This window comes from Plecotus auritus, assembly GCF_963455305.1.
Source record: "Plecotus auritus genome assembly, chromosome: 2".
In the NCBI taxonomy this organism is placed as follows: Eukaryota; Metazoa; Chordata; class Mammalia; order Chiroptera; family Vespertilionidae; genus Plecotus; species Plecotus auritus.
In genome coordinates, this window is record NC_137771.1 from 32,405,122 (window position 1) to 32,426,231 (window position 21,110).

Consider the following 21,110-nt stretch of genomic DNA (forward strand, 5'->3'; position numbering starts at 1 on the left):
TTCTGAGCCTCTACTGTTTGCCAGGCACCATGCAGGCACTGCGGCGGGAGGGCAGTGAGCCACATCGTGCCGCGGCCTCTGCAGCCCAGTGCAGGCGCTCCGTGGCAGAGCCTCACCCTTCCTTCAGACTTTCAGGTCCACAAGAATGTGTGGGAACAGAGGAACTGGCACTTATAAGATTTTTTTTAGCCCTGACTGGTTTGGTTCAGTGGCTAGAGCACAGGCCTGTGGACTGAAGGGTCCTGGGTTCCAGTCTGGTCTAGGACATGTGCCTCAGTTGCAGGCTCCATCCCTGGCCCTGGTCCGGGCACGTGCGGGAGGCAACCAATCCACAGTGGGGCCTGAGGCTCATTAAGACCTGATTCTGAGGTGTGAGGCGCTGAGGAAGGTGCTGGCAATGTAGGAGACCAGGGAATCCATCAGAGGCTGCCCCTAGGTGGGGTGGGGCAGTGGTCTGGGCCAGGGCAGAGGCAGCAAGGGTGGGAGGAGGAGGACAGGAGGCGAGAGCACAGACCCCAGTGACTACAGAGGACGGGGGTCTGGGTCCTGGCTCTGGCAGCTGGGTGGAACCGTTCCCTGGAAGAGCAGGCCTGGGGGAGATGTTGACATGTGATGGGGGTGGTGAGTGGTGCAGAGTTTGAGGTGCCTGAGGGAGCCTGGGGTGTGGATCTGGAGCTATCTGCAGGGAGCCTGGCTGAGGGAAAGAGATCACCCCAAAGTGGGGAGGGCTGGGGAAGAGGAGGGAGGCTGGTGGAGGAACTCCAGGGCTGCAGAGCCGAGTGTCCCCAAAGCCAAGAGCGGGGAGAATGCAGAGGGAAGGGTGGTGGCAGCACCCAGTGCCAGTGGGGGATGGGGCTCAGAAACCAGAGGAGAAGGCATGGCCTTTGCAGGGTTCAACAGCCCCATCCTCTGGGGGGTGACGGGGGGGAGAGTCATGGGACCCCAAAGCAGGCCCCTCAGCTTTGGCAGGTAGTGTTTATGGACCTGCAGTGGTGGGGGGACAACAGTGGGGACCAGAGACGGGGGAGGCCATCAGGTTCCCAGCCCAGGTCTCACAGCAAGGCGATGACTGAGGAAAGCAGGCCTGGGACGTGAGCTCCCCGCTGCCTTCACCACCAGGGCAGTGACACCTCCTTGAACTTATTGTCCAAGGCTGAGCCTAGGAGAGCAACTCCGGGAAATCCTGCAGGGCCTGGCCAAGGTGACTGCAGGAGCAGATATGGGGACCAGAGGGGAGGAGACAGCTGGAAGGGAGGGGCACGCCATGGCATTGTCACTCTGTTTGGCCAACACTCACAGGGGCCCTAGAGCTTGGGACTGGGGACCCAGGAAGGAAACACACAGCATCGGATGTGTTCCCCAACTCCTCTGCCCTCAGCTGGGCTGGGCTCTGACATGAGACCCTGTCCTCCACAGTGACTCAAGGGACAAAAGCCAAGTTATGCAGCCGTTACGTGTGGACACCTGAATTCAAACCCTGCTTCTGTCACTTAGTAGCTCTGTGGTCTTGGGCGGCTACTGAAACCCTCTGAACGCCAGTTTTCTCATCTAGAAAGTGGAGATGACGACAGTGACTACTTCATAGGGTTGTTGTGAAGATTAAATTAATTACTACACTGAAGTGCTTAGGACAGTGCCTGGCCTGGGTAAGTGTTGTGTTAAGTGTCAGCCATTACTACTTTAGATCTGAAGCTAGTGACTCATTTTTAAATGCCTGCAGGCAGCCCCTCTCTATGTTGCAGTTACAGCATCTAAATCTGAAGATGCAGGTACTTGTCCCCTGAGCAAGGCAAGGAGTAATTTCCAGGCCGCAGAGAAGGCTTCCCAGTGATGAGGTATGGGGGAAAGGCCCTGGATGTAGGGTTGGACATTCCTGGCTTGCAGCTGTGCAGCCTGAGGCAAGTTGCTTACCCTCTCTGAGCCTCCAGGGCCTCATTAGGAGTGAATGTAAAAAATGAGAATGTTTTGGAGTACCTGGTACTTAGGAGGCAGGCATGCAGAGTCCACAGATACTTCTTGTGTGCCTACTATGTGCCAGGAACCACTAGGACCTGGGAATCTGCAGCAGCTAGGCAGATGTGGCCCACCCTCAGGGGCTGATTCCAGTGGGGAGAAGGGGAGATGAAACACACAATCACAATAGGGGTGCTTAGGAAAGGGAGATGTCACCTAGTGGGGGCTCAGATCAGACCTTGGAGCTGAGAGCTGAGGGGTGACTAGGAGTTTCTTAGGTGAAGGGCTACTAAAGGAAGAAGGGCATTTCTGGCAACAGGGAGAGTGGGAGCAAAGCCCTAGTTGAAAGAGCGTGGTGCGTGTGAGGAGCCGGGAGCAGCCAAGAGTGTCCAGCACAGAGCGTGCGAGGGCCAGGGGAGGTGAGGCACTCAGCAAACCGAGTACTCACTCAGTATAGTGTGACTCCTGCCTTCTCTCTCATGACCTTACTGAGCTTGAACCCCATTCAGTGTGTCCCCCTTCCCTCACATGGGATGTTCATCCTGGCCCACAGTGATTCCACTGTGGCCCTCCCGCCCACCCCCCTCCCATGGCCATCACCTCCCATCTGGACCACTGCAGCCTCCAACCTTCACCTCCACAAGCAGGGTGTACCTCTGAAAATATTAGCCAGGCCCTTCCCAACAAAACCCTCCACTGTCCTCACACAGCCCTTGGGATCAAACCAGAAGCCCCACATTGCTGCCAGGTCCTCCCGGCCGGCCCTCAGTGCTCTGCTCTCTCTCTTCCTCTGTCCTTGCCCACTCTCTCCAGCCACACTGGCCTCCTGCCTGCTGGTCTAACTCAGGGCCTTCGCCTTCGCTGGTCCTGCTTGCCCAGAATGCTCTCTCGCAGATACCATGAATCTCAGTTGCTCACATCGTGCAGGCTTTGCTCAGATGTCACCTCCTCCCAGAGCCCATCCCTGGCCACTCTATAAATTACACTTCCATCACTTTCTATCCCTCCCGTCTCAGGTTTCCTCATAAGCCTGATGGCGTAGGACTTGCTTCTTTATGCTGCTGTTTCTAGCTCTAGGATGCCAGGACAGCAGAACCTTGTCTTCATCACTGCTGGATCCCCAGGACCAACGACAGTGCATGGCATTTAGAGGGTGCCCCATCATTACTGGCTGGACATATAGACGAATGAGTTTGTTGAGCACCTAATATATGCCGGGCTCTGTGCTGGGGGCTCAGAGATGAACCAGACCCATCCCTGGCAGCAGGGAACTTCCGGTCTAGTTGGGGGACAGACACAGGGCTATACCCCAGCCAGTGGCCTTGAGGCTGTGGCCCTGGAAAACTGAGGGCTGTGGGGACCCAAAGGTGAGCCGGGCCAAACCTGGGGAGGAAATGGGACAAGAGGGGCGCTTCCAGCACCACCCAGGCACCATGCTCTGAAAAGGGCAGAGGGTGGGAGGGCGCCCAGTCCTTCTAGGAGGACACCTACCCCGATGAGTCCTCGGAAGCGAAGCTCCCCGGAGCTGAGCAGCCCCCGGTTGCTGCACGGTTTCTGCTGCAGCTGTTCTAAGAAGTCTTTGAAGTTGTAGGAGCCAGGCCCGAGCTTGTCCTTCTGCCCCTTCAAGAAAAGAGAGAAGGTGAACACCTTGAACTTGGGGATGTCCACGTGGAAGGAGCCCAGGGAGATGATGGTGGTCCTTAAAGGACAAGCTCTCCTGGGCCTGGGAGGACACTGAGGCCTCCACTGGAGTGGGGAGCAGCGCGGCCCAGGGACCTCACCTGCAGCCGCTCCTCTCTCATGATGGTCTGCTACTAGAAGTGGGGCAGCTGGGGCAGCCAGATGGCTTTCTGGGCCTTGGCCCAGCCTGTACCCACCTCCTTCTTGACCTTTTTCTTGCTGAAGCAGGTCTCCTTGCAGCCATAGGTCCCAGGTCCTAAGTAGGACTGAGTCAGAGCACAGTCAGAGCTGGGACAGCCACACACACCCAGTCCACCCACAGCAAGTCCTCATGAAGTTGGACCCTGACCTGGGCGTGACCTGCCCCTCTCTGCCCCACCCCCAGCACCTAGCCTGGCACTGAGGGGCCTGGTACTCAAGGTACCAACATGAATTCTTCTGTCATTGGCCTCCTCACACTTCAGGGAGGAGGAGTAACTCATGCAAGAGCCCACAGCCAGCCAGTGCAAGAGGTGGGGATGGAACCCAGGTCTCTGTGGCCCCCACCCACGCTGTGTTCACTACTGTCCTGCCCTGGCTCTAACCAAGCTCTGTGCTGAGGACTAAGGGCGTGGAGAGGTGTAAGGCTTATCCCTAGATGGCTCAGCTCATCCACCACGGTGGGGGGCTCAGAGGGCAGAGGCTAGCCCACGTGGGAGGGTCAGCAAAGCTGGGGAGACTCACTTGGTCTATGGAACGAAGCTGGACCTCCATGAAGGTTCTCAGCTTCTTCTGCTCAGAAAAACAGCAGAGACATCAAACCTGGGGAAGAACAGAGGCCGTGGGAGAGCCCAGCGCCTGGCCCCCAGCCCTAGCACAAGCAGGTTGGGGGTAGGGAAGGTGACTTTGGAGCTAGTACGTGAAGGGTGACAGCGCTGCTCCCACCTCAGGGCCTTCGTCCTTCCTGGTCACCTCCCACTCTTGCCTGGTCCCCTTCCCGCCACTGGGAGCCTTTACTCAAAGTCATTTTCTCTATGCAACCCCCGCCCCACCCTCCAGCACTCACCTCCTCCTCCTCCCAGCTTTCTTTTTCTCCATAACCCTTATCACTACCCAACATTTTATATATCGTTCTTTTTGTTTATTATCCACTCCAACCACCCCGCCCCACAAGAATGCAAACCCTGAGTACAAGGTTTTGCTGTTTTGTTCACTGCTGTATCACCAGATGCTACAACATATAGAGTAGGCGGTATGTATATCTCAATATTATATGTAAGTATGAATGAAGAAAGACCCCTGGACTGAAACCCCACCCACCACTTTTAAGCTGAGCGACCTGCTATGTACGGGCCAGGGCACTTGGCCTCTGAGCCTGGCACCTTGTAGGTGCTTTTGAAATGGTTTTAAATAATTTAATAACAGTGATCAACAGATTCTAGACAGGAAAGTGCAGCAGGTATGGGGGGAGGGGTGTCCAGCCTCCCACCCCTCACTGCCCCCCTCCTTCTACAGCTCCTCCCCTGCACTGGTGGCTCTTTCTCCTTCCAACTTCCAGCCCAGCCCCACCTGTGGCTCTGTACCCCGAAAGGCAAGGCGCCCCGCTGAACCACTTCACGGCCAAGGCGCCTGCTGGCCCGCCCCAGCGGCGAGGTCCTTTGAGGGCTGGGCCCTCCCGCCTCCCCCCGGGACTCCTCCGCGCGCCTGTCGCGGGTTCTGGTCCGCGGGCCTCCGCTGCTGCCACAGCAACCGAGCCCGAGATTTGTGATTCTCCAGAGAACCCTGGCGCGTCTGTGCCCACGTGGCGCCCCCACAGGCCTGCCTGTGCTGTCCCCCGACTTTTTCATTGCGCTGTGCATGTTTTCACACGCTGCCTTGCCAGAGATCCTTCCCCGAGCCCTGCAGGCTTAATGGCCCCTCCCGGTGGTTAATATGGATGTCCATGGTCGATGGTCGGGTTTTAGAGTTACCTGTTGAGGAACCGTTTCTGATTTCTTTCTTTGACCCCCGGCTCAGCAACGGGTCAGGTAGAGCACAGTTCAGGGAATGCCTCTGAGTGTTCCCCGTCTGCCCATGGGAACCCACGATGGCTCGACTTGGGCAAAGAGGGCACCTGGTTCCTTCCCCCCTTTGGGGAGAGAAGGGGAGCCAGCAGGGGGCATGAGTAAGGCTGCAGAGAGGGAGGAAGGACGGCAAGGATGGAGTCAGGACTCATCCTCCCTCAGACATCCCCCCACACACGCACTCTCTGCAGAGGCTGTGCAGGGTGCATGGGGCTCACATGAGGTCCCAGCCCGGAGAGGCTAGCAGGGGAAATAACGACCACAAAGTGTGGCCAGGCCCATGAGAGAGGAAGGCCTCTGACCAGCCGTGGGTGGGTAGATCAGGGAAGGCTTCCTGGAGGAGGAGAATTCCAAACTCCTCATTGAAGTATATGTATGACCTACTAGGTAAAGAAAGGAGTTGAGAGTATATGCTCCCAACAGGCCAGTTCTCTACCCTCCTCCTCCTTTATCAGGCACAGCAGAGAACTACACCCCTCCTACATTAAGGACTTAAGTCAGAAATAGGACTTTCTCTGCATCTAGCCCCTTGTGGAACTGGACTACGGGGACAGTGGTCTCCTTTCCGGCCCCACCCAATGCCCTTCTGACATCCCAACATAGCATTTCAATAGGAAAGGTGGACGCCCAGCACAGCCGTGCCGCTCAGGCAGCAGGTCAGGCAGGCACCAGGCATGGCCGGCAGTGTCCACCCCGCACTGCTGAGCTGAAGCACAGATGCTGCCCCTTCCCAACTGCGCTACCTTGGGCAAGCCGCCTCCTTCTCTGATTCTCAACTTTCTTCCCTGTAAAACCAAGTGAATAGTCTCTGTCTCTCCAGATTGCTGTGAGGGTACGTGGGCTAATTTAGGTATGCTCCTGGCATGCAGCAGAAGCTCAGTAAGAGGTCAATACTGCCCTCAGAAAGGGACCTGCAGAAGGTCCAGGGCAGAGACTGTGTCTCATTCACTCCTTGGCAGTACCTGGCACATAGTAAATGCTCAGTAAATCTTTGCTGAGTGACAAATGAACAAACAAATGAACCTAGACCAGCTTCCCAAGAATGCGTAAATCCTCAAAGAGACTCAGGTTTGAATCCTGGCCCTGCTGCTTCCCAGCTGGTGGCCTTGGGCAAGTTACCCTGGCCAAGGTTCCGTTTCCTGCAGACATATGACTGCAGCCTCCTGGAGGAGCTGTTTTGGGGTGTCAGTGAGGGGTGGCTGTGTACACTACCAAGTCCTGTGCAAGGGGAGCCCCTGTGACCAGCCCTGGGCCTGCTCAGGTACTCTCAGGGTGTCCCAGACCTGCCTGGGCTGCTTCTGTCCCTGCCTGAGCCTCCTGGCTGTAGGACTCATGGCGGAGTGACCACAGGCTATCATCCAAGGTCCACTGTGATGGGAGTCCTGGCTGCCAGACAGACCAGAGCAGGCCAGGGTGAGTCAGCTGTGCAGCAAGGACTACAGTTAGCCCACAGCTTCCCCATCATAGCAACTCACTCTTTCTCTGTTGTAGGTACTGCTGCAACCCCCCTCCAACCCCCATTACACAGAAGAGGACACTAAGGCTCAGACGGGGAGAGTAATTTGCCCTGCTCACATCTGTGAGGTGTAGGACCACACAGTGGATTTGGAATTCACAACTAGGTTTGAGAGTTCCCTGGCTGCAAGAGTTTCTAACTCATCCAGATTCTGGAACCATCTCTTATGTCAACGGAGTCAAGTCCAGCTTCTCGGCCAAGATTCAGGCTTCTGTGATGGGGCTTTGGCCACTGCCGAGAAATAAGAACATTTGTGCATGGTTGGTGGGAATGTAAAATGGTGCAGCTCCATGGAAAATAGTATAGCAGTTCTTCAAAAAATTAAACTTACAATTACTATATGACCAAGCGATTCCACTTCTGGGTATATACCCAAAAGGATTGAAAGCAGGTCTCAAATAGATATTTGTACATGCATTGTACCCAATAGTCAAGAGACAGAAGCCACTCGCTTGGGGTGAATGGATGAATGGATAAACAAAATGGGTAATGTACATACAGTGAAATATTCAGCATTAAAAAGGAGGAAATTCTGAAGTATGCTACAAGATGGAAGAACATTGACATTATTCTAAGTGAAATAAGCCAGACACAAAAGGGCAAATATTATATTACTAGAGATTCAGTGCACAAAATTCATGCACGGGTAGAGTCCCTAGCAGCTGCTGGCTGCCAGCTGGGGCCTTCCTTCATTCCATGCCACCCCCTGGTGGTCAGCGCACATCATAGTGAGCGATCAAACTCCCAGTGGGTCAAACTCCCAAGGGGATACTTTGCATATTAGGCTTTTATATATACAGATTCCATTCATAGGCAGTTGAAGTAGTCAAGTTAATTGAGACAGCAGTAGAATGGTGGTTACCAGAACTAGAGAAGGGGGGAGTGGGAATTATTGTTTAATAGGCGCAGAGTTACAGTTTGAGAAGATGAAAACATTCTAGAAATGGGTGGTGGTGACGGTTGCACAACAATGTGAATATACCTAATGCTACTGAACTGTATACTTAAAAATTGTAAAATGGTAAATTTTATGTTCAGTATATATTACCACAATCAAATATTTTTAAAAAGCCGAACACTCTGGAATCCATTCCTTGTCCTTCCAAGAAGGTCAGAGCCCACATTTCATCTCATGATCACCAGAAAATTATTAAATTTTAGCCCTGGCTGGTGTGTCTAAATGGTTAGAGTGTCAGTCCACACACCAAAGGGTTGCAGGTCCCAGCCAAGGGCATGTACCTGGGTTGCAGGTTTGATCCCTGGACCTGGTCAGGGTACGTGTAGGAGTCAACCAATTGATGTGTCTCTTTCACATCGATGTTTCCCTCTCTTCCCTCTTTCCCTCCCTTCTTCCCTTCCACTCTCTCTTAAGAATTCAATGAAAAATATCCCTAGATGAGGATTAACCAAAAAATTATTAAATTAAAATTACAGGTGAAAAATAGCACCAGACTGTTGTTTTAATTTACTTTTTTTTATTGTTCAAGTCAAATATTTTTTTCCAAGTTTACTAATTGGCTCTATTTCTCCTCTTGAAGATGCTGCTCTGTTTTTCGAAAAGTTGAAGCAACAGGATCTCAGGAGCAGGGCCTCGGTGAAAAGGGACAGGCTTGCCGCAAAAGCCAAGCGCTGGAGGGCAAACAGCCTTGCAGCAGGGATGGTGGTGACCGCCCAGCCTTCTGGAGGGTAGGGAGCCCACCCCCGCCTTACAAGGCCACGGGTGGAGTGCGGGATGGGCTGGGACCAAGGGTAAGGAGTGGGAGCTGGCAGTTATCCAGAGTGACACTTGCCAGGTCTACCCATGAGATCTACCCTGCCCCTGGGGGCGGGGAAGTCACCCTCATGTCAGATGAGGGAAGTCCACAGTGTGAGATGATGCAGGTCGCACAATAGCAATGGAGAACCAGCATTAGAGCCAGCACGTGGAGCCCCTTCGTCTTTGCAATGGGGCCAGCTGCGGGCAGAGAAGGCAGGAAAATCCAAGTGGAGAAGCCTGGTAAATAAGGCCAAAGGAGGAGCGGGAGGGAGGTGGCAGGCTCTGCTCAGAGGAAGAACACTGCGGAACTATGGTGGTGATGGGACAGCAGCAGGGGTGAGCGGGCCGGTGAGGGTAGCTGGAAGGGCCAGTCCTGGCTCTCCCAGTCAGCAAGCTCACTCAGGGAGGGTGGAGCAGTGCCCACGGAGGAAGAGCCTGGCTGGGTTCCAGGCCTGGTTGAGCGCAACTCAGTTCTGTGACCTCGGCATGTCCTTTTCCTCCTGAGCCTCCGTTTCTTCCGCACAGAGAATGAAAACACGCCTTTGCCATGCACCGGGCTTTGCGCGCCCGCATTTGGCAATGCACCTGTTTGTCTGGCACACCTGATTGTGCACCTGAGTGGTGAAAGCGGAAACACCCACAGGGACCTACCCACCGGCGGGAGGCGCCCCGGGACCCGGAGGTGGCCGCGCCCTGCGCTGCCGAGCGCTGACCTTCAGCTCCCTGCGCCAGGCTGGCTCGCGGGGCGCCCAATCCACTGCCTTCCGCAGCCTCCTGGGCAAGGGCCGGGCCGGGGAGCAGCGGGGCAGACATGGCGGACCCCGAGGCCGTGGCCGAGGACCTGGACGCCCTCATCGACGACCTGGACTACCTCCCGGGCCACTTCCACCTGGAGATGCAGGTGAACTTTGAGCCGCGCTCGCCGGCCTCTCTCCGCGCCCGGGACCTGAAGCTGCAGCGGGAAGGCCTGCAGCAGGAGCTAGGGCTGGCGGCCGCCCCGCAGCGCTTGGCGGTGCGCCACCTCCTGGGCACCTTTGCCTTCTACCTGGAGGAGCTGGACGAGGCCCGCGAGAGCTTCCTCCAGGTGGCCCATGAGGATCCGGGCAACCTCAACGCCTGGGCCAATCTGGCGCACGTGTACGGGCGGCTGGGGCAGGAGGAAGAGGAAGAGGTTTGCGCCGGGAGACTGGCCAGCCTCATGGGCCTGGCGGCCGATGCCGACTCCGAGGCGGACAGGGACCCCCACGTCCGTGCCGCGCGTTGCCTGGCGGAGCAGGGCTATGCCCATGGCTTCGACGTGGGCTGCGCCAGCCCAGAGGAGCGCGCGCAGGTGCTGGCGGCGGGCATCACGCTCTACGACAAGGCGCTGAGCTACGGGCAGCAGGTGGGTGACTCCTCCCCAGGCTGGGAGGGCTGAGGTTGTGGTCCTCAAGGTCTGCAAGGCTGTTCCCGCAACCCCCTGGGGCTTAATCACAAGGAACAACAATAGCCTGTAATTATTGGTCAGTGGTCTGCAAACTCATTAGTCAACAGAGCGGCAAACCGCGGCTTGCGAGCCGCAGTTTGCCGACCACTGCCCTAGACAACGCAAACCCTGGCCCGTTGGCTTTCAGAGAACCTTTCCAATGTTCCTCTCCTCTCCAGCCACCCCCGTGGGGCCCAGGCCAACTCTGGAACTTTTCTCTGCTGGGCTAGGGGTGGGCCCTCTCCCTATAGTGGAGTAGCCTGCCGTAGATTTTTATTCTGGCAACACCACAAACTCCACTTGACTAACTCATCCTTCTCATCCTGCCCCTCCCAGCAAGTAACTGTCCCCGTGTCTGTGCACACCCACCCAAGGAAAAGGCACGACGGGACACCGTGCCAGACACTTGGGCAGCATTCTTACCTCCCCTCTCCCCTGCACCCCCATCCCCATCCATTCAGACCTCAAATCCTGTCCATTCCGCCTCCTCGTATCTCTGAGGTCTGTCAGCTCCTCTCCAGCCTCCCTCCGTCAGCCCAGCCTCCATCAGTCCCTGCCTGAACCAGTCCATCATCCCGCCTGGGTTCCCGCCCTCTGGTCTGACCCTCTGCCTCGTCCTCCACCTGCAGCCAGTTCATGTTCTCAATCTTGCTACCCATGCTCCTCAGCTGCTTACAACCACCAGTGACTCCCACTGCCTGGCAGACAAGTCCAAGGCTCTGCTGTGGGCATGGGGGGCCCTGCGTGATCGCAGCCCCCCTTTGCCACGTCCCCCTCCCAGCCAGGCTTTTCCTGTGGTCTACTTCCCCTTGTCCCCCCTGAGCCAAGTCTTCTTACACCCACTTTGTCACTCTCTCGGCCTCATTCTGAGGTGCCTTTCTGCTCACCTTTGCCTGGAAGGTTCTCCATAGTCTCGGACATCCCTCCACTTACTTCTCCAGGCTGGGTCAGATGCCTCCCTGGGCTCCCATACCACGGCTCACACCGCCCATTTACAAGTCTGTCTCCCCAGCTCAACCTTGAGGTCTTTGAGAGTGAGGACAATATTTGCTTGGCTTACCACCGTATGTACACCCAATACGTGGTACACAGTGGACTCACTAATGTATCTTTTTATTATTATTGATTTTTTACAGAGAGGAAAGGAGAGGGACAGAGCTAGAAATGTCGATGAGAGAGAAACATCGATCAGCTGCCTCCTGCACACTCCCCACTGGGCATGTGCCTGCAACCAAGGTACATGCCCTTGACCGGAATCGAACCTGGGACCCCTGAGTCCACAGGCCGACTATCCACTGAGCCAAAACAGTCAGGGCTCACTAATGTATCTTGAATGAATGTAGGTGCAGCCCAGGGCCTGGCACTAAAGAGACAAATATTAGGCATACTAGTTACCTATCACTGCATAACAAATACCCTCTGAAACTTAGCAGCTTAAAGCAATAAGCATGTATTATCTCAGGGTTTGGTGGCTCAGCTGGTGCCTCTGGGCTGTGGTCTCATCTGAAGGTTTGCTGGCTCTCCTTCCAAGCTTGTTCTGATGGCTGTTGACAGGATTCAGTTCCTCACTGGCTGCACCCAGAGGCCTCCTTCAAATCCTTGCCATGTGGACAGCCATCATTTTTACTACATTCTGTTCAGTAGAAGCGAGTCGGTAGGTCTAGTCCACACTGAAGGAGGGGATTCCCCGGGGCACAGATATCAGGAGGTAGGGATCACTGGGTGCCATTCTCAGAGGCAACCTGCTTTGGATGACCGGTGAGTAGAGGCCTTGTCCTCCTTCCTACAGAAGAGGGAACCTCAGTTCAGAGAGGTATCGTGATTTTTCTGTGAAGGCACAGCACAGGCAGAGTTGAACTGATAACAATGACATTTTATTATGTTTTAGATTTGTGATATTTAAATAACAACACGCCATCACATAGGGCTCCACTCACAAAGCCTCTGCACATGCCGTTAGAGCTTTTTCCACCAAAGCTCTTGGCTTCAAAGAGGAATTGTGGAGTCCAGACCTCAGGGGGTGCAGGGTGGACCACAGGGGTTTAACTTGAGGAGCAGTACAGGGTGGAGATGAAGACAGTACTCAGTCAGGGGGTCCGGTCCAAATCTCAGCTCCCCCATGCTCTCTCTCCTCCAGTCTGTCCTTAGCATCACTGACTTCTGTTTCCCTCTGTAAAATGGGAATACTAATGGTACTGATGTCCTTGGCTTCCTCATCTGTTAAATGGGGACATTCTCATCTGGTTGATGTCATAGCTAAGAGCTGATATTTGGAAAGCACCCGGAATAGAGTCTGCACAGAGATGGCAGGATCACAGATAACCCCTTCCCCTCCCGGCCTGAGAGGATCATCTCCACCCCATACTGGGTGCAGCTGAGGCCATGCGTGGGGCCAACAGGGACCCAGGTCTCCTGTTTTAAAGCCCAAGGCCCTGAATGAAGCTGCCCTCAGTGGAAAGGCATGGCCAGCATGTTTGTGTTGAGTGTGGTCTCGGCAGCAGAGTGGGGCCTACGCCCTGCCTGGGCTGGGAGCCAGGAGGCCTGCTGGGTGGGAAGGGTGGGAGGCCTTCTCCTGCCTGGGCTGTGGTTTCCCCACCTGTGAAAGGGGGACAGGAAGGGGGTAGGGTGGTCTCCAAGGTCCCCTCCTGCTCTCCGGAAGGGGCTCCTGGGGAAGGCTTCCTGGAGGAGGGGAGCAGGAAGGCAGAGGTTTGGGGGTAGGGTTGGAATGGAGGCTGGCTCCTCCCTCCCTGGTGGGGTCACCTCCCAGAGGAGTGTCGAGCAGGGGAGCAGGGTGCTGCCCAGTGCCCCGGGGAGAGAGCTGATTGCATAGGTGGGAGGTGGCCACCGGCCTGTGTGCTGTGTCCTCAGGCCTGGCCCAGCCGCTGCTCCCCAGGTCTGGACAGAGGGGCTGTGATCAGTTCCCCCCAACAAATCCTAGGAGAAAGTTGGGAATTTGGAGCTCCCATTTCATCATCCAGGGATTAGAAGAGATCGTGCTTGTAAAGTAGCTGGCACAGAGTAGGTGCTCAAGAAATAGCTACAATCAGCATAATGACGATGACTTCATTGTAATCCGAGGAAAGGGGCTCAGCTCTCACTATTTTGCTGTCACTTTCGTCTCTGGCCTCAGTGTCTGCTCCGTGAACATTAGACAATAGTGATCTTGGTTCACTGATTATCCAATTGAATCGTGAGCTGAAAGTGTGCATAAACCGGTCAATTCTGGGCATGTCTGAGAGGCATGTGCTCAGCATCTTCACATGTACTGAGCACCTGGTGCATGCCAGGCCCTGTCTTTAAGCAGCTCATGGACTAAGGGAGGAGGTGTTTCTTCATTAACTAGCCTTGCCTGGGCCCCTCCTGTGGGAGCAGAAGCCAAAGGGACAAGTACCTACGTCTGGCTGAGGTCACAGGCATCATGACGTGGCCTGTGCCAGGTGACAGTCATCTCCGAGTGCTGTGCACCAAAGACCATACTTTCTGAACCAAAAATAGGCCCCCAGGTTGACAAGGGACGTGTACTCCGGGACATGGGACCAATGTCGAGTCAGCAGTGCCCTGAGAGTCTGGGTCCTGGGGATGGAGGGGGCGTGCCTGCGTCTGGAGAAGGAGCACTCCCTCTCGGCTCCAGTGGCTGAGGGCCGCTGGGAACAGGCAGGAGTGGGCTGACTGGCAGGAAGGAGGTGAGGGCACGCCCAGCAGAGGGCCTGGGGGGACCTGCAGAGCCCCAGGGCTTTGGTGACTTCCAAAGGGGAGCAGGGAAGGAGGCCCAGAAAGGGGCAGCCAGAAGCTTCAGGGGGTGGAGCACAGGACGGCCCTGACTGCCCGCTCCCTGGAATCTGGGTCCCGCCCTCCTCTTTGCCACGGTTCCTCCTACTCCCCTTGAACCTACTTACCAGCGAGTCTAAACTACTTATTCTTCTCCGAACACTCGGTGCTGTTTCATACCTCCCTGCGTAGCTAGGTGCCCTCTGCATAGAAGGCAGACTCCATCCATAAAGACCCAGCTCAAGCGTCACCTCCCCCTGATGCCTTCCTTCCTCCCACACACAGCTCCGCACAGGGAATATTCATGAAGATCTTCTGTGGGTGCCTTCCGGACTTGATCCTAGGCCATCCTCACAAGAACCCCATCCCATTTTACAGATCTGGGAACTGAGGCACAGCCAGGCTAGGTAACTTGTGCCAGGTCACTGTAAGTGGCAGTTGAATCCACCTCACTCTGCCTGACTTCAAAGCCTCTGCTCTTTCTGGAGAAGTCAGAGAAGTTGGGGGAGGGGTGGGGGGAGGTGATAAGTGCCGTGCAGGTGGCTGGTGGGTTGTGAGCGTGACCCCTTGAAAACCACTGGGAATCTAGGGTGGAGGAAGTGTCGAGGGAGAAAAGGTGGGTTTCCATGTATCATTAGGGGGGTCTGGAAGGATGAGGGCAGAGATGAAGTCAGAGTTGGGGGCCGGGGAGGAGGAGATGGGACTGCAGAGCAGCAGTTGTGGGACCCAATTGAGAGGGTCGCCACCCACAGCAGCACTGCTGGGTGAGCAGCTGATGGTCTGACCCACCAGGGCTGCAGCTCCAAGAGACGCCGTCCTAATGGGGTGGGACTGACCCAGGCAGGAGGAGCCCCTGCCGTTCATAGGATGAAGCGCAGCTGAAGAACCAATGCACAGCTGCTCGTCTGCTAATAAAATTACAAGAGAAAACATTACAAAAGCTAATAATTTGGCCCATAATCCAAAAATAAGCCGAGTGTGTGTGTGGGCGGGTGAGTGTTTATGACTTCCTTTCCCAGCTCTTCATTCCCTTTCCTCTTTCTCAAGTTACAAAAATATGATCAGGCAGATTGCTTTTATCTATCATTCCTCCCCTCCTCCCATCCCCCTACACACACACACACACACAGTCACAGATGGATTCTTGGTGGCAAATCTCAAGGTTGAGTGGGTATTAAGAATATTTTGGAATTAGACCAAGTTAAAATTCTGTCTCCATCAGCAAATCATGTCACCTCTCTAAGCCTCAGTTCCCTTATCTGCAAAATGGGATTCTAACATCTGTCTCACAGGGTTGCTGTGCGGGTGAAGTGAGAGAACATGAAAAGCTCCAGGCAGGATGCAGATCGCATTAGGGGCCCAGCCCGTCTCCCTGCCCACCCTCTGGCCCCACAGCACTTTGCTGTTGCTGTTAGCCGAGCCATTCCCAGCCTCTGGCTTATCTCCAAGGGATCTGCCCCCTAGAGGGGGAACCCTGTGTCTCCCTCTATCTTCCCCCACCAACTACTGTCTAGCACAGAGCTGGACACCCAGAAGGAGTTTGTGACTACTGTTAAGTTTAATGTAGTTGAATAACTGAATTTTAAGTCTTAAAATCCCTATTTTTTGTAAATATGTTTTTTTGTAAATAAGATGACTGAAACTCATAATTCTTAAAGAAGTAATATCCCCGTCCCAAGCTAACTCAGCTACTTGAGTTTCTTCCCTTTCCCCGTAGTTTATACATGCACACGTGCAGGGCTGCGGGTTCTCCACCCCTGCACCCGGCTCAGGGCAGGCCCGCCCTGCAGTGGGTGCCCTCCACCCCAGCCTGTGCCCAGGCACGGAGCTCAGAAGTTTACATTCACTGGTGCATTTGATTTTTATTCAAACCTCACAGACACTCTGCCAGCTGAGTATTGTGATTCCCCACTGTACCAAGGCCCAGAGATGGAAGTAACTTGCCCAAGGCGACCCATTGTATGAGATTTCACCTGGCCAGCAGGGGCGGGTGGGGAGGCAGGCAGTGCTGGCAGGCTGGCCTCACAAACAAAGGTGTGGACATTCCCATCGCCACACCCAGCGGGTGGGGACCTAGGAGGAAGGCCAAGGACACAGCCAGTCAGCAATCCTGAGGTCTCCAGCGCGTGCACACACACCTTCTGCCCCTCTCTCTACTTCAATCTTCCTTTCTCACTCTCCCCTCTTCCCCCAACATCAGAGCTGCCCCAAAGGTACTGATGCTCTTTGCAGGACAGATGCAGGTGTGACCTCAGTCAGTGTGGGAGTCTGCAGGCTGCAGGGGAGTCCATGTCTTCCTCTGTGAACTGGGGACAGTGGTACCAGCCCAATGGGTATAGAAGGAGGGGTATAGCTGGGGTCACAGAGGGAAGGCCCAGCCCCAGTGAGCATCGAGGGACGCAGGCTTCTTGTTCTCATCCCCTGATGGGACTGCCAGGAGGACACTCTGAGAGCCACAGACTCTGCTTCCTTGTGAGCCCCGTTCCCTCTCTGCTTCCTCCTGCCCTTCCTGTGGCCTCCCTCATCCTGGCCCAGAACCTGCCTTGGAAAAAGAACAATGATATTAGAGAAGACCCCCCACTTGGGGTTAGGAGCCAGGATATGAGCACACGCCCCAGCCCTGACCTGACAGTGGGCAAGTCATCTCGCCTCCTTAGGCCTCTGTTTCCTCCTCTGTCGAATGAGGGGCTGGACTAAGGTAGTGGGTAGGTGATTTCAGGGACAGGAAGGACCTTGAGAAGCACAGAAGTGGGGGAAGGAATGAACCTCCTGGCAGAAGAAAATGCATAAACACACAAGGAGGTGGGAACACTCAGCTTAGGGAATGTGGGAGACAGCATTTTGAGGGCTTAAGAGTTGATCTCCAACTTATGAGCTCATGGGCAGGTTTCTCCTCCCATGGTGCTTGCAAACATGTGCAGGTGCGCGCGCGCGCGCGCACACACACACACACACACACACACACACACACACTCCATAAATCTGAGTGGTTTGATTTAGTTCAACTAGGAAAGGAAATATATGACTGCTGGGTGATGAGCTAGGTACTGTGCACTCATGTGCTTTTCATAGATCAGCTGGGAAATCAGAAGTGGTATTAACTCCGTTCTATCGATGAGCCATGAGAAAGATGTAGATTCTGGTCTCTGGGACATAAAGCCCAGGCCAAGGGACCGCTTTCCCGAGGCTCTAGCTCCAACCTTCGGATGGCCTTGCTGTCACTCACATTTGCATATTAGCATATTCTGAGTTTGCTGCTAGCTTCTCTCCCTGCTTACCTGGCACAGTTGGGGAACTGAGTCTGCCCTCCTCACTGGTACAGGACCCAGGGCCAAAGCCTTTAGCATCATCTGGCCCAGCTGCCTCTTTTACAGGAGAAAAGATAAAGTTATTTAAGGGTGCACACAGCACTATGGGACCTATGGGAGGAGCTGAGAAAACGCAGGCATCACTACAGAGGGCAAGGCACTTGTTAGACCCACCCAGCCTCTACCAGAGCCAGAGCTGGATTTGGACCCAGGACTAGACAGGATCCCTTTTCTCTGGGGACAGTGGAATAGAGAGAGAAGTGGCTCAAGGCAGTCCTGCAAGTCTGGGGGACCAGTGCAAAGCACTGGTGACCCACAGGGCCTGGGTTTGCAGGACAGACCTCGGTAGGACCAGAAAGGGTGACAACAGGGAGCTGCGGTTGATCTGATCGGATCTTAAGATTCACACAGAACCCTCCAGGGAACATAAGACAGGGATGCACAAGTGACTTACTTCCATGGCATAGCATCCATCCTTCAAATCGCCTCCACCCGGTCGCACTGACCACCACTAACACACCTGTGGCTCAGGCAGGCCACGTGGACCATCCCAGTTTGTAAAGGCGGACGCTGAGGCCGAGGCTGAGCCAGTAGCCTTTCTAGGCAGGGGTGGCCTCCAGTCCCCTCCCTCTGTTCACTCCCCATACCCACTGAAGAGAAGAGACCCCTGCTCTGCTTCCTGCGCACGCCCCACAGGTGGCAGGGAAGACCCAGGTGGGGAGGGGGCAGGGCTTGGTGTGCAGATCAGGGAGGCTGCTCTCTGGCATCACAGAGGACTTTCCAGTTGTGCAGGAAGAACATATTCCCGAGTCCTGCCACCTTGTTGTGACTTTTCTTTCTGCAGTGTCAGCTTTAACAGGGTTGGCTTGATGAGGTGGAAAGAATAGGGACATTGGAGGGAGGCAGGTCTGAACTGGATCCTGACACTTCTGCCCTGTCCCGGGCGTGGGGCTGGGCTGGTCCATGGCTTTTTCTCAGCCTCTGCTTCCTCACCTGTAAAAGGAGGAGGATGCATTGCACCTCGGGCTGCTGTGAGGATCCAGGGCCACGATGCGCTGAATGCCTGGTGGATAGTCCATGCTCAAGAAATGTTCATTCCCTTTCCTGCTCATTGCCCCTTCCCTGAGAGAAAATGAGTCAGCTGTCAAGAACTAACTGGCAAATATAGAGTACAGCAGTCAGCAGGGGCAAAGTTCACAGTGCAAGGCGAATATTTTCCTTAAGAACCAACAAGGTCCCTATATAGCCTATTCAGATGCCCACAGAATCATAAACCACTGGTAGACTAACAGATCTTCTATTGAGATCCTTTAAAATAGCCTAGCCCCCTGCATTTCCTTCTTTGGAGGGCCACCTTTCAAAGTCAATAGAATGGCTAAGATCCATCCTTGTACCCCCGAGTTAACACAAACCTGCTCTGTAATAGCTTATCCTCATCCTACTAGTCTCTGCAGGTTCTACCAAACCACCCACCTCTGTCACTTACCCATCAAACTGCAGGATCTTCAGGCTTTCCAGAGGATTACAGCTTCTGATCCTTCGGCTCATTTTCAAAAGATCCACCAGCCAGCCTGTTCTCACTGGGCTCCCTGCAGTGCCGTACAGGTTTCCCCCATGAGGGCCTGTTAAAACATGGGTTGCAGGGCCCCACCCCCCAGAGTCTCTGATTTCATGAGTCAGGAATCTGCACTTCTATCAGATTCCCAGGTGATGCTGAGGTGATGCTGATGCTGTGGGTCCCGGGATCACACTTTGAGAACCACTAGTCTAGGGTAGTTGGGTGCAGGGACTCTGGGGCTAAGCTGCTGAGTTCTCAGCTCTGCTACCTTCTAGCTGGGCCACTCTGCACCACAGTTGCTTCATCTATAAAATCAGGATAATAACAGTCTCTACCTCATAGGAGAGTCTGGAGAGGGCAGGAATCGTTAACACACGCAAACTGTGTGCCCGGTACATGGCAAGTGCTCCATAAAACGTGCTGTTATCAGCATAACAACAAAAAAAAGCACCATTCCTAGGTTCCAGTCCAGGCTTTCATACTAGCCGCGTGACTTTAAGGACATCATCTTGCCTCCGTTTTCCCATCTGTACTAAGAGGGTACTAAGAGGGTAGTGATAACCCACTTTACATTCCACACAGGGTGTTCTGAGGATCGAGTGGAATCTGTGTGCGTGCACTTTTTAAACGATAAGCGTTGTATGAACACTTGCAGCTAGGTGTTATGGGAAAACGAACTTGAAGACCTGGCCTGAATACCAGGTTATTTAAATACTAGCGTCTCTGCCTCTTTGAGGCTTGGTTTCCCCATCTCTAAAATGAGGGACTTAATAGTGAGAGCCTCAGAGAAGCTGGGAAATGTCCTGAGAACCCCTCTCCTGAGGTCTATTCCTCACTCTCACCTTCAGTTAGTACCAGGGTCTAAGGATTTCAAATCAGGTTCAGTGCTGGCACCTGCTCCTTGCCCGTCCCCTCCCACAGATCTGCCCCGAGGAGCAGCCACATTTGAGAGCCCTCCAGCTTGAAGCCTGGGCTGACTCACACATTGGCCACCCCCCTCTTATAGGCCCCAGAACCCCCAGCTCATGATAAGGCTGTAACAGGAGAAAGGGTGAGCCGTCCTGCCCAGATCCCACGCCAGGCAGGCCCTCAGTAAACACCCTTCTGGCAGAGGTCTTTGCAGCCCCTCCCAGGCTGCCTGCAAACATCTTGCCTCTGGGAGCCATCAGCTCTGGAAGTGAATTCCTTGCCACGTAAGAGGTTTCACAGCAACTTTATTTTCTGGGAGAGAGGTAGAATAGCCCTTCCCTCCTCCAGGAGGGAGGGAGCAGTCAGAGGCCTGTTTAATTTAATTTAATGCAAGATGGCTTGCCAGGTTGCCCCTGGTAACAGCTTCAGCTGCTGCTTCAGCTACAACCAGAAGAATTTTTAAAGAGACAGCCCATTTCAGGGCCAGAATTGTACAGCAGAGTGCATGGCATCCTGTAATCTTCATCACAGAGCTAGAAGATTAAACCTCAGGCACAACAAGGTTTCAGATCAGATCCATTTAAACAATTAACTCCGTTCCGTATCTTCCACCCCATAAGCTGGAATCTAAGAAGGGACTGTCTTTGTGATGTCATACAGATGTCACTCATCTAGCTACTTTTCTGAAAATCAGTTTCAGTCTTCTAATTGAAGGGGAAGGAGAGTCAACTGAGTTGTCCCTGCAATTCAGGCATACTGCCACCAGGTGGTAGTATTGCTTGCTTAGTTCAAACCATAACCAGGCTCTTGAATTACTCAAGCATATCAGAGTGGTGGCGAAACCACTGGGTTTTTAACCCGATACTAACTTCTGTGTGACCTTTGGTAAGTTGCTTCACCTCTGTGGTCTCAGTGTCCTCCAAGATATAATAAGGAGGTTGATCAAAATAATTGAGTGTTGTGGACAAGGCTTGAGGCTAGGACTATAAAGGCATGAGTTACACCCCTAACTCCATTCAGCTTTAACCCAAACCAGGAGAAAGGGAGCAAATATTAATGGAGCAAGTACTCCAGTCTAGGCGCTGCTTCACATGCCTATGAGGTTGGTATTATTATCCTCCTTTGCAGATAAGGACACAGCCCGAGGTGTAACTC

General features: G+C 54.2%; 2 protein-coding genes across 2 annotated transcripts in view; one reads left to right on the plus strand and one right to left on the minus strand.

The window, feature by feature from the left end:
* CIMAP2 (ciliary microtubule associated protein 2) overlaps nucleotides 1–9,760 on the minus strand; it is a gene marked incomplete at both ends in the record, with an annotated part of 22,082 nt that extends 12,322 nt beyond the window's left edge. Inside the window, 7 exon segments of the mRNA XM_080657113.1 lie at nucleotides 3,445–3,567; nucleotides 3,735–3,764; nucleotides 3,771–3,899; nucleotides 4,419–4,434; nucleotides 5,182–5,216; nucleotides 5,219–5,241; nucleotides 9,661–9,760. Of these exon segments, the coding sequence (XP_080513239.1) occupies nucleotides 3,445–3,567; nucleotides 3,735–3,764; nucleotides 3,771–3,899; nucleotides 4,419–4,434; nucleotides 5,182–5,216; nucleotides 5,219–5,241; nucleotides 9,661–9,760 (456 nt within the window).
* The window catches only part of TTC22 (tetratricopeptide repeat domain 22), a gene marked incomplete at both ends in the record, with an annotated part of 18,555 nt that continues 7,203 nt past the window's right edge, over nucleotides 9,759–21,110 (plus strand). Inside the window, one exon of the mRNA XM_080656033.1 lies at nucleotides 9,759–10,331. Coding sequence (XP_080512159.1) covers nucleotides 9,759–10,331 — 573 coding nt within the window. The remainder of the gene's footprint in view (nucleotides 10,332–21,110) is intronic.